The 16075-nt window shown below is 39.4% G+C and overlaps 1 protein-coding gene across 1 annotated transcript; it reads right to left on the bottom strand.

Annotated features, from left to right (window-relative positions):
- Window positions 1-10428: 10428 nt before the first annotated feature.
- On the bottom strand, window positions 10429-14625 carry LOC112241229 (B-cell receptor CD22). Its single transcript, XM_042313959.1, has 7 exons — window positions 14555-14625; window positions 12805-13143; window positions 12480-12722; window positions 11938-12201; window positions 11655-11745; window positions 11517-11571; window positions 10429-11427 (listed from the first exon to the last, which is right to left on the bottom strand). The coding sequence occupies exons 2-7, from the start codon at window positions 12932-12934 to the stop codon at window positions 11188-11190; spliced, it is 1023 nt and encodes a 340-aa protein (XP_042169893.1). The 5' UTR covers window positions 12935-13143; window positions 14555-14625; the 3' UTR covers window positions 10429-11187.
- Window positions 14626-16075: the final 1450 nt, after the last annotated feature.

Here is a 16075-nt window from a genome sequence, read left to right as displayed (position 1 = left end):
ACGTGTCTCGCCCCGTGTTATTACGTGTCTCGCCCCGTGTTATTACGTGTCTCGCCCCGTGTTATTACGTGTCTCGCCCCGTGTATTACGTGTCTCGCCCCGTGTATTATGTGTCTCGCCCCGTGTTATTACGTGTCTCGCCCCGTGTTATTACGTGTCTCGCCCCGTGTATTACGTGTCTCGCCCCGTGTTATTACGTGTCTCGCCCGCCCCGTGTTATTACGTTTCTTGCCCCGTGTTATTACGTGTCTCTCCCCGTGTTATTGCATGTCTCGCCCCGTGTTATTACATGTCTCCCCCGTGTATTACGTGTCTCGCCCCGTGTTATTACGTGTCTCGCCCCGTGTTATTACGTTTCTTGCCCCATGTATTACGTGTCTCTCCCCGTGTTATTGCGTGTCTCGCCCGTGTATTACGTGTCTCTCCCCGTGTTACGTGTCTCGCCCCATGTATTACGTGTCTCCCCCGTGTTATAACCTTGTGGGGACACAATTCAGTCCTGTTCACAATCCTATTTTCCTTTACCTTGACCCTAAATCCTACTAACCCTAGCTCCTAAACCTAATTCTAACATTCATTCAACTTAACCCTAAACCCCTAGAACTTGCATTTGATCTTGTGGGAACTAACAACATTTTTGTCCGTTTACTATTATTGTGGGGACTTCCGGCTGATAATGCCCACACACGGAGACCATCTGTAGGAGAGACCATGTGTAGGGAAGGCAAAATAAGCCGATGGAGTTTGTATCAAAGTCTAGAGAGCTGGTTGTTAAGGATGAAGCAAAGTTAAAACACACATCCTACACAGTATAGATGTCAACCCTACTCCATATCAGTCTGGTCCTAAAGGGCCCTCAGCGAAATCAGCTGTGTCACACGCAGACACACACTTAGGCCCACATGCACACACACACTGCAGTGCTACAATGTTTGTTTGCATGTCTTTTTTACCCTGGTTAATCATCTCATCCCTACGTAGATCAACACTCCTACACTGAGACACTTTATGAATACTGGCCCTGATGTAACAACCAAAACACAGCTCATAACATAACAACAAGTAAAATGATACATTACCCTCAATAATATGACTTGACTGAAAACAAAACCAGAAACTATATTTCAAGATATTGTTAAGAGTACTTAGAGTGAAGTGAAAGGGAGAGGTATTGTACAGGGAGTCAACATACTGGCAGTTAGTGTGAATTCTGTTGTTGACACATATTTAACTGTCCTTTCCTTCCTCTTTAAGACATTAACATGGATGATGACTAGACCAGCATCTCAGAAAAAGGGATGTTCCTGTATTTCAATACAAATTGTGCAACAGATTGCATATCTACTTGCCTTCATTTTAAGGAGTGGGACTACAGTTTTTAAATTATCTAAATGTTTCAAATTTTCAATGTGATATTTTGACAACACAGAGAACCATTTAAACAATGAGTCGACTACAGAGGGCTTGATGCGGTTGCTAGGTGATTTCTGACGCATCCGAAAGCCCTCTATACTATTTAGAATGTTTACAATTTCCTATGTGTTGTCTTGTCCTTCTGAGTTCTGTATATACAGGTCAAATTTCCAAGATGTCACTCAAGTAGAACCCATTCCATTTTAAACCCATGACCATCACTCCTCATCAGCTGTATCAAATTAATACTGACGGTTCCAGTGTTCTAGACTAGAGCTCGCCCTACTGGTATCTCAACATTACTGCACCATCCTAATAATAATGTCCTCAATGTTGTGTTAATAACAACATAACAAACTGAAAATACATGAGATAAACTAGTGGAAAAACGAAACTGTTTACTTGACAAAGTTACAGTTAACTTCTTATGGATGGGGGCAGTATTGAGTAGCTTGGATGAATAAGGTGCCCAAAGTAAATGGCCTGCTCCTCAGTCTCAGTTGCTAATATATGCATATTATTATTAGTATTGGATAGAAAACACTCTGAAGTTTCGAAAACTTTGAATGATGTCTGTGAGTATAACAGATCTCATATGGCAGGCAAAAACCTGAGGAGAAATCAAAACCGGAAGTGAGAAATCTGAGGTTGGTATGTATTCAACACAGTTCCCATTGGAATCCCCTTTAGATATTAATGAAGTTGCACTTCCTAGGTCTTCCACTAGATGTCAACCGTCTATAGAAATTTGAACGAGGCTTCTACTGTGTTGTGGGACTGAATGACAGCAGAATGAATCAGGTGTCGCTGACAGTCAGCCATTTCCTGGTCAAGCGCATTTCACATGATAGCGACCTGCGTTCCATGACTCCTCAAGACACAAAGGATAACTCCGGTTGGAACTTTATTGAAGATTAATGATAAAAACTTCCTAATGATTGATTCTGTACTTAGTTTAAAATGTTTCTTCGACCTGTAATATAACTTTTTGAAGTCTTTGTCCGACGTAACGCTGACCAGAGCGAGCATTTGGATATGTATACCAAACGCGCTAACAAAAGTAGCTAAAGGGGCATAAATAATGGACATTATCGAACAAATCAAGTATTTATTGTGGACCTGGTATTCCTGGGAGTGCATTCTGATGGAGATCATCAAAGGTAAGGGAATATTTAGCAAGTAATTTATGGTTTATGTTAACCACAACATGGCAGCTATTTTGACTTGATTGTTCTGAGCGCCGTCTCAGATTATTGCATGGTTTGCTTTTTCCATAAAGTACCAAAAAAATCTGACACAGCGGTTGCATTAAGGACGGGGCGGCAGGGTAGCTTAGTGGTAAGAGCGTTGGACTAGTAAACAGAAGGTTGCAAGTTCAAACCCCGAGCTGACAAGGTACAAATCTGTCGTTCTGCCCCTGAACAGGCAGTTAACCCACTGTTCCTAGGCCGTCATTGAAAATAAGAATTTCTTCTTAACTGACTTGCCTAGTTAAATAAAGATTTTTTTAGAGTACAGGTATATCTGTTATTCCATGTGTATAACTTGTATTATCATCTACATTTATGATGAGTATTTCTGTTGAATCGATGTGGCTATGCAAAATCACTGGATGTTTTTGGAACTAGTGAATGTAACATGCCAATGTAAACTCAGATTTTTTAAATATAAATATGAACTTTATCAAACAAAATATATATGTATTGTGTAATATGAAGTCCTATGAGTGTCATCTGATGAAGTTCATCAAAGGTTAGTGATTCATTTTATCTCTATTTGTGCTTTTTGTGACTCCTCTCTTTGGCTGGGAAAATGGCTGTGTTTTTCTGTGGCTTGGTGGTGACCTAACATAATCGTTTGTGCTGCTTTCACCGTAAAGCCTATTTGAAATTGGACACTGTGGTGGGATTAACAACAAGACTTCCTTTAAAACGGTATAAGATACATGTATGTTTGAGGAATTTTAATTATGAGATTTCTGTTGTTTTGATTTTGGCGCTCTGCACTTTCACTGGCTGTTGTCATATCATCCCAATAACGGGATTGCAGCCCAAATTAAGCAAACACACTGTTGTAGTAGAATTTGCCACCATCATATTCTGTTACACTGTTGGTCCTTCTGTACAATAGAGGAGGATGGTGGGCAGAGACATAGGAGGAGAGGCTCATTGTAATGGCTGGAATAGAACTATGGGATATCGTTCCATTTATTCCATTCCAGCCTTTACAATGAGCCCGTCCTTCTATATATCTGCCCACCAGCCTCCTCCGTTGTACAGTACCGGTAGTAGTAGAGGGATCAGTACCATCATCACCATTGTGATTCTGTGTTGAATATGTAGGCTAATGTAGCCTGTTACCATAGGCCTGTTGTCCATGTGTAGGTTTATGTAGTCTGTTGTCCATGTGTAGGTTTATGTAGCCTGTTAACAATATATAGTCTAACGGAGCATGTTGTCCATATATGGTCTAATGTAGCCTGTTGTCCATATATACAGTTGAAGTCGGAAGTTTACATACACCTTAGCCAAATACATTTAAACTCAGTTTTTAACAATTCCTGACATTTAATCCCAGTAAAAATATCCTGTCTTAGGTCAGTTAGGATCACCACTTTGATTTAAGAATGTGAAATGTCAGAATAATAGTTGAGAGAATGATTTGTTTCAGCTTTTATTTATTTCATCACATTCCCAGTGGGTCTGACGTTTACATACTAATTGAGTGTATTTGGTAGCATTGCCTTTAAATTGTTTAACTTGGGTAAAACCTTTTGGGTAGCCTTCCTCAAGCTTCCCACAATAAGTTGGGTGATTTTTGGCCCATTCCTCCTGACAGAGTTGGTGTAACTGAGTCAGGTTTGTAGTCCTCCCTGCTCGCACACGCTTTTTCAGTTCTGCCCACACATTTTCTATAAGATTGAGGTCAGGGCTTTGTGATGGCCACTCCAAAACCTTGACTTTGTTGTCCATAAGCCATTTTGCCACAACTTTGGAAGTATGCTTGGGGTCAATGTCCATTTGGAAGACCCATTTGTGATCAAGCTTTAACTTTCTGACTGTCTTGATGTTGCTTCAATATATCCACATTTTCCTTCCTCATGATGCCATTTATATTGTGAAGAACACTAGTCCCTCCTGCAGCAAATCACCCCCAAAATATGATGCTGCCACCCCTGTGCTTCACGGTTTGAATGGTGTTCTTCAGCTTGCAAGCCTCCCCGTTTTCCTCCAAACATAACAATGGTCATTATGGCCAAATTGCTCCCAAGGATGAACCAGACTTGTGGCGGGCTCCAATTTGTTTTCTGAGGTCTTGGCTGATTTCTTTTGATTTTCCCATGATGTCAAGCAGAGGCACTGAGTTTGAAGGTAGGCCTTGAAATACATACACAGGTATACCTCTAATTGACTCAAATGATGTCAATTAGCCTATCAGAAGCTTCTAAAGCCATGACATCCTTTTCTGGAATTTTCCAAACTGTTTAAAGGCACAGTCAACTTAGTGTATGTAAACTTCTGACCCACTGGAATTGTGATACAGTTATTTATAAGTGAAATATTCTGTCTGCAAACAATTGTTGGAAAAGTTACTTGTGTCATGCACTAAGTAGATGTCCTAACTGACTTGCCAAAACTACAGTTTGTTAACAAGAAATTTGTGGAGTGGTTGAAAAACGAGTTTAATGACTCCAACCTAAGTGTATGTAAACTTCCGACTTCAACTGTACCTATGTGAGAGTGGATTCTCAGCCCTCACTAGCATGAAAACTGAATACAGGCACAGACTGTGTGTGGAAAATGATTTAAGACTGAGATTCTCTCCAATACAACCCAACATTGCAGAGTTATGTGCATCCTTTCAAGCACACCCTTCTCATTAACCTGTGTTGTGTTACTCACAATGAACAAATAAGGTTTTATATGTAAGATGCCAAAATAATGAGCAAAATTATTCACTAATATTATATATTCTTTTGTGCCCTGGTCCTACAAGAGCTCTTTGTCACTTCCCACGAGCCAGGTTGTGACAAACTCAGACTCATTCTTATGTTATGTCTCGACCCCGCCCTGTGCAACTGGGTACTGGACTTCCTGACGGGCCGCCCCCAGGTGGTGAGGGTAGGCAACAACATCTCCTCCCCGCTGATCCTCAACACTGGGGCCCCACAAGGGTGCGTTCTGAGCCCTCTCCTGTACTCCCTGTTCACCCACGACTGCGTGGCCATGCACGCCTCCAACTCAATCATCAAGTTTGCGGACGACACAACAGTGGTAGGCTTGATTACCAACAACGACGAGACGGCCTACAGGGAGGAGGTGAGGGCCCTCGGAGTGTGGTGTCAGGAAAATAACCTCACACTCAACGTCAACAAAACTAAGGAGATGATTGTGGACTTCAGGAAACAGCAGAGGGAACACCCCCATCCACATCGATGGAACAGTAGTGGAGAGGGTAGCAAGTTTTAAGTTCCTCGGCATACACATCACAGACAAACTGAATTGGTCCACTCACACAGACAGCATCGTGAGGAAGGCGCAGCAGCGCCTCTTCAACCTCAGGAGGCTGAAGAAATTCGGCTTGTCACCAAAAGCACTCACAAACTTCTACAGATGCACAATCGAGAGCATCCTGGCGGGCTGTATCACCGCCTGGTATGGCAACTGCACCGCCCTCAACCGTAAGGCTCTCCAGAGGGTAGTGAGGTCTGCACAACGCATCACCGGGGGCAAACTACCTGCCCTCCAGGACACCTACACCACCCGATGCTACAGGAAGGCCATAAAGATCATCAAGGACATCAACCACCCGAGCCACTGCCTGTTCACCCCGCTGCCATCCAGAAGGCGAGGTCAGTACAGGTGCATCAAAGCTGGGACCGAGAGACTGAAAAACAGCTTCTATCTCAAGGCCATCAGACTGTTAAACAGCCACCACTAACATTGAGTGGCTACTGCCAACACACTGTCAATGACACTGACTCTACTCCAGCCACTTTAATCATGGGAATTGATGGGAAATGATGTAAATATATCACTAGCCACTTAAAACAATGCTACCTTATATAATGCTACTTACCCTACATTGTTCATCTCATATGCATACGTTGATACTGTACTCTATATCATCGACTGCATCCTTATGTAATACATGTATCACTAGCCACTTTAACTATGCCACTTGGTTTACATACTTATCTCATATGTATAAACTGTACTCGATATCATCTACCGTATCTTGCCTATGCTGCTCTGTACCATCACTCATTCATATATCCTTATGTACATATTCTTTATCCCCTTACACTGTGTATGACAGTAGTTTTTTTTTGGAATTGTTAGTTAGATTACTTGCTCGTTATTACTGCATTGTCGGAACTAGAAGCACAAGCATTTCGCTACACTCGCATTAACATCTGCTAACCATGTGTATGTGACAAATAAAATTTGATTTGATTTGATTTGATTTGATGTTTAATAAATGTATCGTATAGTGTGTGTGTGTGGCAGGCTTACAATGATGGCAAAAACTATATTTGAGAGTGCTAGACGGGGTACACAACTGGAGGTTGAATGTTTGAAGGGGTACAGGACTATACAAAGTTTGGGAACCACTGATCTGAACCAACAACACTTACTGGCAGTGCAGAGAAACAAGAAGTATCCTCCTGTAAGTGTGAATTCTAAACAGGGAGATAAGACATTAACATGCATAAACAGCCTCTCAGAAGAGGGTTGCATTTCTTCATTTGAGGAGTGGGCCATACATTTTTTAAAGAGGAGAAATGTGACCCACCATCACTCCTCATCAGCTGCATCAGTGTTACTGAATGTTCCAGTGTTCTAGACTAGAGCGCTCCCTACTGGCATCTCAACATTACTGCAGCCTCCAGTCCTCATATGATGTCCTCATTCATTTGGGCAGTAATAGGAATACAAAACATTGCTCTACCAGCGGAGCTACAGGGAATCATATTCTGTATAGTCGAATGTGTTTATACTGATTCCTGATACCCCAACGTCACTGTGTCTCATGTTAATACTACTCCTAAACACAACCCACCATCACTGTGTCTCATGTTAATACTACTCCTAAACACAACCCACCATCACTGTGTCTCATGTTAATACTACTCCTAAACACAACCCACCATCACTGTGTCTCATGTTAATACTACTCCTAAACACAACCCACCATCACTGTGTCTCATGTTAATACTACTCCTAAACACAACCCACCATCACTGTGTCTCATGTTAATACTACTCCTAAACACAACCCACCATCACTGTGTCTCATGTTAATACTACTCCTAAACACAACCCACCATCACTGTGTCTCATGTTAATACTACTCCTAAACACAACCCACTATCACTGTGTCTCATGTTAATACTACTCCTAAACACAACCCACCATCACTGTGTCTCATGTTAATACTACTCCTAAACACAACCCACCATCACTGTGTCTCATGTTAATACTACTCCTAAACACAACCCACCATCACTGTGTCTCATGTTAATAATACTCCTAAACACAACCCACCATCACTGTCTCATGTTAATACTACTCCTAAACACAATCCACCATCACTGTGTCTCATGTTAATACTACTCCTAAACACAACCCACTATCACTGTGTCTCATGTCAATACTACTCCTAAACACAACCCACCATCACTGTGTCTCATGTTAATACTACTCCTAAACACAACCCACCATCACTGTGTCTCATGTTAATACTACTCCTAAACACAACCCACCATCACTGTGTCTCATGTTAATACTACTCCTAAACACAACCCACCATCACTGTGTCTCATGTTAATACTACTCCTAAACACAACCCACCATCACTGTGTCTCATGTTAATACTACTCCTAAACACAACCCACCATCACTGTCTCATGTTAATACTACTCCTAAACACAACCCACCATCACTGTGTCTCATGTTAATACTACTCCTAAACACAACCCACCATCACTGTGTCTCATGTTAATACTACTCCTAAACACAACCCACCATCACTGTGTCTCATGTTAATACTACTCCTAAACACAACCCACCATCACTGTGTCTCATGTTAATACTACTCCTAAACACAACTCACCATCACTGTGTCTCATGTTAATACTACTCCTACACAACCCACCATCACTGTGTCTCATGTTCATACTACTCCTAAACACAACCCACCATCACTGTATCTCATGTTAATACTACTCCTAAACACAACCCACCATCACTGTGTCTCATGATAATACTACTCCTAAACCTCTTATGAAGCATCAACTCAATCACTCTTACTCTTACTTTAGGCCATTTTCAAAATGTCTCCACAACAATCTGTTACTCAGAGGTCTTAAAATAGCAAGCACAAGTATTATATATGAAACCAGATGTACAATGTACATCCCATCTTTTGCAGCATGCAGTATCTGTAATATTTATTTGATACTATATTTTTTGCTAATATTTATCAAGGGTGCCAATAATTACAGTCGTGACTGCATATCTCACAATCAGATTCATATATAAAAATACATTAACACACAAACACACCACACACACACACAGTTATACTTGACCATGTAATACATTGACGTGAACATTATCCTTCAGCAGAAAAGCATTTTGGTATTACTGGCATACTGTACTCTACAGATCATGTTTTAAACACGCAATTGAAAATTCTGAACTTAACTAAACACATGTACTATTATATCTATTGTGTTATTGACTACGCTTGTTTACTCCATGTGTAACTCTGTTGTTGTTTGTGTCGCACTGCTTTGCTTTATCTTGGCCAGGTCGCAGTTGTAAATGAGAACTTGTTCTCAACTGGCCGACCTGGTTAAATAAAGGTTAAATAAAATAATACAAATAAAATCATCAATAAAACAATACATCATATAATACATTATTACATCATGAATCTAATATTTCACATTTGCAATATAGAATTCACAATACCACAATACCATGACATTACTTGCTTGTGTGTGTTTGTGTGTGTGTGTGTCACATTAACAGCAAACACAATACCCGTGATCTTATAGTAAACACATTGGAAGGAGTCCCATGAAATTACATAGTAGACTTTGTTTTAGGGATGTCCTAAAATGTACACCGTAGAGAAGATAATTTCATGTCTATTGAAGAGAATCAGTGACATCATGTCAGAATTGGAAAGCATTCTCATTTGCATAATGCTGATTTATGTTGATACATCATGTACTCTCAAATCAACAAACTATTTTTTCTTATGTCCTGGTGCTACCAAGGGGTACAGGAACAGTGAATTCTTTACAACAAAAGGCATGTGTCTCAGTCAGCTTAAAGCTACAGTCTGTGATGGGTAATTAAATGAATGATGTATGGCCATTAATTCTTGAAGAATATAACCTAAATGCTTAGGAGCTTATTTCAACGGTACAACTCCATCAGAACCCTTTAAAACAGGGTTAAAACAATCATTTCCATCTCATGGATAGAATTCCAGAGTGGTTACATTTCTCCAGACAGAATTCTCAGCTCTTTACCAAAACAGATGGTGAAGTGACCGTGTGTTTTAAAATCCCAGAATGTAGTTTTAGATGATATAATACATTTAGTTAATAATGTCATTTTTGTGTAGTTGTGCTTTTGCTTGTAATGCAAACGAAAGTGAAACCATTGGATGGAGACCCATAGTCGACTTTTGTCATAAGGAGTCGGGATGTCCTAAAATGTACACCGTACGGAAAGATCATTTCACAGGTGTATAGAAGAGGACCAGTGACATCATGCTAGAACTGAAATGCTTGCTCATTTGCATGATATTAATTATATATGTTCTATCATCATAATACTCTCATGTCAACAAACTGACATTTCTTCTTTGTTCAACTTATTTTAAAATAAACCCTATAGGCATTACCTCTGTCATTGTTTTACTTTGTTAAAATATCAGTGACTTATAGGAGGCCACATTCACTGTTTGACAAAATGGAAGAGCGTGAGAACCAATGGAGGGTGAAAGCATTTATTAACCTTTTCTCATGGATAAACAAACACTGGCCACTCATCACATTTGACAAAAAGTAAGAAACACATTTAGATAAGTGATTAAAAAAGCGTTATAATATCATACTTGACAGTCTCGATATCAACGCCAAGTTAATGTCATACATCAAATCAAATAAGAGTGCAGCTGTATAGTCTTGTGCAGATTTTGTTTTGCTAAAGTTTAGTCTAAAGACACAACTAAAACACATTGCAATTCAGGAAGTAAACTGAAATGTCATATTTTCTCAATGCTTTTCAATGAGGAACAATTGGAATTGGAATTTTCCTAAATTGAAATGGAATTGACCACAACCCTGAGTGCAACTTTTCAAAATGTCCATTGTTACACCATATCATGAGTTCAAGGAAATGCACTTTGTCCTGAAGGAGGTTGCTGAGGTGAGAACGGGTCATAATAATGGCTGGAACGAGGCAAATAGAATGGAAACCATGTGTTTTATGTATTTTATACCATTCCACTTATTCTGCTCCGGCAATTACCACAAGCCCATCCTCCCCAATTAAGGTGCCACCATCCCCCTGTGCTTCAGCTATTGATGGAGGGAGATCTCAGGGAACAATGAGTTGTCACTAGGGGTCAACTGTTTTGCTTATTGATGACATTGTCTACTCTTCCAATAAACAGCAGCATATGAATGCCCTTGATGATGTCTGTGAGTTCAGTGTTCTAGTATTGACTCTGTTGTAATGGCAGAAAATATTCACCGGGTGGCAGCACTGGGGCGGCTGAATTTCACAGCAGCATACTGGACATCCTCGTCCTGAATCTGGGGCTGAGGCAGCTGGACGGTGGAGTATAGAGGCACTTCCTGGTTTTTGGAGCCAGAGAAGTGGACGCTGGCATAGTGAACATAATCCTGGTTGTCTGTGGACTCTGTCTGTGCTGCAGTAGAGGTCATGGCCATGCCTGAGATGTTGTCATACACTGGACTAGAGTCTCCCTGATGGAGAAAGAGAGGACAGACAACATAAGGAGTAGAGGTGCTCCACAAAGCAATACACAGTCACCTTCTGTTTCCAACAGACTCACCTGTACATTCTCTGATGTGTCTCTTGTGTCAGAGGTGGATTTGGAGGCCTTCTTCCTGTTTTACACATTAATGAATGAATCAATCAATGTTACTAAGCTAAATAATAAAACTGAAAAATGTGTTTTCACTTCACTCACCTGAACCACATGAAACCAGAGAGACAGAGGATGAGAACCAGAACAACCACTATGCTTCCTACAGCTGCAGTCACAAAGGAGGTTGGTTTCCCTATGATACAACATGGATGATTTGAGTACATGGCATTATATAATAAACTACAAATGAACTATAATACAGGACAGTAATACAATACTTGTTAAGGGATCTTATAACCCAGTGTAAACTAATGTGTAATTAGTCAGAGTATAATGATTAAGATTAGATTGAAACATGTAGGTTGGTATTGAGATGTAACTTTACCTGCTACAATGATCATCAGAGCTGTAGAGTTCATAGATCCTCTTCCATTCTGGGCCTCACAGTAATATTCTCCTCTGTCCTCAGAGATGATGTTAGTGATGTTGTAACTCTGTCCTGATGCTTTTGGTGAGGTTACGTTCTTCTTGTACCAGGTGTATTTGTCCACAGGTGGGTTGGCATCACTGCTGCAGGTCAGAGTCACTGAACTGCCCTCCACTATTTCACCAGAGGGACTGACTGACACTGAGGTGTTCTTTGGGCCGTCTGGTGGACAATATGTAACACATTGTTCATACATAGAGCTTTATATGAGGAGCATCATGGAACTTGGATTTATGATTAAAATAAATTAAATATTAATATAAATATGTGGAACTTAGACATTAATGTAACAATACAGTGTTTGTGAAGTACTTGTAGTTACTACAGTAATGAGATGAGTACAATCATGGAACTTGGACAAAGATTGAAATAATGGATATAATAGATGAGAGAAGATGTTACTAAAAGAATACAACTGGAGATGGATCACACATCCTCACATGTGACAGTGAGAGTCTCTTCAGCAGAGTGGAGATCCTCATGTCCTTCTACAGCACAGGAGTATCTGCCTGCATCCTCACTGCTGACTGGGTTTAGGAACAGACTGGTAGATTGGTTGGTTACATGTCCATTCTTGTACCAAACGTATGTGGGGTTGTTACCCAGAGTACAGGTGGTGCTACAGGTCAGTGTCACCTTCTGTCCCTCTGTCACAGTGGCAGGAGTCACCTTCACCTGCAGACCTAAATGAAAGAGGATTAAAACACTGAGTTCATCATAAAGTAATCGTTTCCAGTATTGATAGGATGTGACCTGTAGTGTTACCTGTGACAGTCAGAGTTGTTCCAGGGAAGGTGGGCTCCCAGGTTGTCTGATCTGTTCTGAATCTAATCTTATACTCAGCTGAGTCCTCCTCTCTCAGGTCTGTGATTCTTAGGGTGGAGTCACTCTGCATATTTCCAAGGTACTCCACACGACCTCCATACCCCGGGCTCAGGATTTGAGACGCCTCATTAAGTTTTCCTTTTGTATACCAGATTGTTTCAGAGACTGTATGACCACTGGGATATGTATAAGAGCAGGATATGTCCACTGATGACCCATTCAAGGTACAGATCCTCTGATGGGTGTAAGTCACGTGGAAATAACTGTGACCCTCAACAGCTGAAACACAAGTGCATTTTTCAAATGGTGTCAGTATTTAGAACTGTAAAATCAACAACCATTAATCTATATTAAATAGTAGCTCTACCTCATGTCTGTTTCACTAAACATCAACCACCATTAATCTAAATGGAATAGTAGCTCTATCTCATGTCTGTTTCACTAAACATCAACCACCATTAATCTAAATGGAATAGTAGCTCTATCATGTCTGTTTCACTAAACATCAACCACCATTAATCTAAATGGAATAGTAGCTCTATCTCATGTCTGTTTCACTAAACATCAACCACCATTAATCTAAATGGAATAGTAGCTCTATCTCATGTCTGTTTCACTAAACATCAACCACCATTAATCTATATTAAATAGTAGCTCTATCTCATGTCTGTTTCACTAAACATCAACCACCATTAATCTAAATGGAATAGTAGCTCTACCTCATGTCTGTTTCACTAAACATCAACCACCATTAATCTAAATGGAATAGTCAGCTCTATCTCATGTCTGTTTCAAAACATCAACCACCATTAATAAATGGAATAGTAGCTCTATCTCATGTCTGTTTCACTAAACATCAACCACCATTAATCTAAATGGAATAGTAGCTCTATCTCATGTCTGTTTCACTAAACATCAACAACCATTAATCTAAATGGAATAGTAGCTCTATCTCATGTCTGTTTCACTAAACATCAACAACCATTAATCTAAATGGAATAGTAGCTCTATCTCATGTCTGTTTCACTAAACATCAACAACCATTAATCTAAATGGAATAGTAGCTCTACCTCATGTCTGTTTCACTAAACATCAACCACCATTAATCTAAATGGAATAGTAGCTCTATCTCATGTCTGTTTCACTAAACATCAACCACCATTAATCTAAATGGAATAGTAGCTCTATCTCATGTCTGTTTCACTAAACATTAACCACCATTAATCTAAATGGAATAGTAGCTCTATCTCATGTCTGTTTCACTAAACATCAACCACCATTAATCTAAATGGAATAGTAGCTCTATCTCATGTCTGTTTCACTAAACATCAACCACCATTAATCTAAATGGAATAGTAGCTCTACCTCATGTCTGTTTCACTAAACATCAACCACCATTAATCTAAATGGAATAGTAGCTCTATCTCATGTCTGTTTCACTAAACATCAACCACCATTAATCTAAATGGAATAGTAGCTCTATCTCATGTCTGTTTCACTAAACATCAACCACCATTAATCTAAATGGAATAGTAGCTCTATCTCATGTCTGTTTCACTAAACATCAACAACCATTAATCTAAATGGAATAGTAGCTCTATCTCATGTCTGTTTCACTAAACATCAACACTGACCAATGATGTATTGGATGATTTTGACAGACTTTAAAAAGTGTATTAGTCACACTCACACACTGCAGGAGAATTGATGTCTTTTACAGCACAGTAGAAGCTGTCTTCAGTTTTTAAGTACAATGAGTATGAGGGGAGGGGTCCTTTTGCGCAATCTTACTGTTCCTGTACCAGATGTAGGTGGGGTTACCAGTCAGAGTACAGGTGGTGCTACAGGTCAGTGTCGTTGACCACCATGTAGTGGTCACCTTCACCTGCAGGTCTGGAGTAGATAACAACATTAAAACCATCAATGACCTGTTGTCTAGTTCAAATGAGGCAGGAGTGGACGTTCTCAAATCGTCAATTCAGACATTCCTATTATACCAACATTCATATTAATTATATTATTTCTGTACAAATCAAGACAATTTTTCCAGAACCACTTAAACAGATCAACACTATATATAATATCACTGTACCTGTAACAGACAGAGTGATTAAACAGATCAACACTATATATAATATCACTGTACCTGTAACAGACAGAGTGATTAAACAGATCAACACTATATATAATATCACTGTACCTGTAACAGACAGTGATTAAACAGATCAACACTATATATAATATCACTGTACCTGTAACAGACAGAGTGATTAAACAGATCAACACTATATATAATATCACTGTACCTGTAACCAACAGTGATTAAACAGACCAACACTATATATAATATCACTGTACCTGTAACAGACAGAGTGATTAAACAGATCAACACTATATATAATATCACTGTACCTGTAACAGACAGAGTGATTAAACAGATCAACACTATATATAATATCACTGTACCTGTAACAGACAGTGATTAAACAGATCAACACTATATATAATATCACTGTACCTGTAACCAACAGTGATTAAACAGACCAACACTATATATAATATCACTGTACCTGTAACCAGACAGTGATTAAACAGACAACACTATATATAATATCACTATATATAATATCACTGATTAAACCTGTAACCTGTAACAGTGATTAAACAGACAACACTATATATAATATCACTGTACCTGTAACAGACAGAGTGATTAAACAGATCAACACTATATATAATATCACTGTATAATATCACTGTACCTGTAACCAACAGTGATTAAACAGATCAACACTATATATAATATCACTGTACCTGTAACAGACAGAGTGATTAAACAGACCAACACTATATATAATATCACTGTACCTGTAACAGACCAACACTATATATAATATCACTGTACCTGTAACAGACAGTGATTAAACAGATCAACACTATATATAATATCACTGTACCTGTAACAGACAGTGATTAAACAGACCAACACTATATATAATATCACTGTACCTGTAACAGACAGAGTGATTAAACAGATCAACACTATGTATAATATCACTGTACCTGTAACAGACAGAGTGATTAAACAGATCAACACTATATATCATATCACTGTACCTGTAACAGACAGTGATTAAACAGATCAACACTATATATAATATCACTGTACCTGTAACAGACAGAGTGATTAAACAGATCAACACTGTATATA

This window comes from Oncorhynchus tshawytscha, unplaced genomic scaffold (genome assembly GCF_018296145.1).
Source record: "Oncorhynchus tshawytscha isolate Ot180627B unplaced genomic scaffold, Otsh_v2.0 Un_contig_322_pilon_pilon, whole genome shotgun sequence".
NCBI classification, from domain to species: domain Eukaryota; kingdom Metazoa; phylum Chordata; class Actinopteri; order Salmoniformes; family Salmonidae; genus Oncorhynchus; species Oncorhynchus tshawytscha.
This window is presented reverse-complemented; position numbering and strand designations above follow the sequence as displayed.

Excerpts from the sequence above, each read along its gene's own strand:
- LOC112241229 (XM_042313959.1), bottom strand. The coding sequence starts at position 12,934 with ATGCAGAGTGACTCCACCCTAAGAATCACAGACCTGAGAGAGGAGGAC. Across the intron at positions 12,723-12,804 it reads AACAACTCTGACTGTCACAG|GTCTGCAGGTGAAGGTGACT; the intron begins GTAACACTACAG and ends TCTTTCATTTAG. Across the intron at positions 11,572-11,654 it reads TCTGGTTTCATGTGGTTCAG|GAAGAAGGCCTCCAAATCCA; the intron begins GTGAGTGAAGTG and ends TGTGTAAAACAG.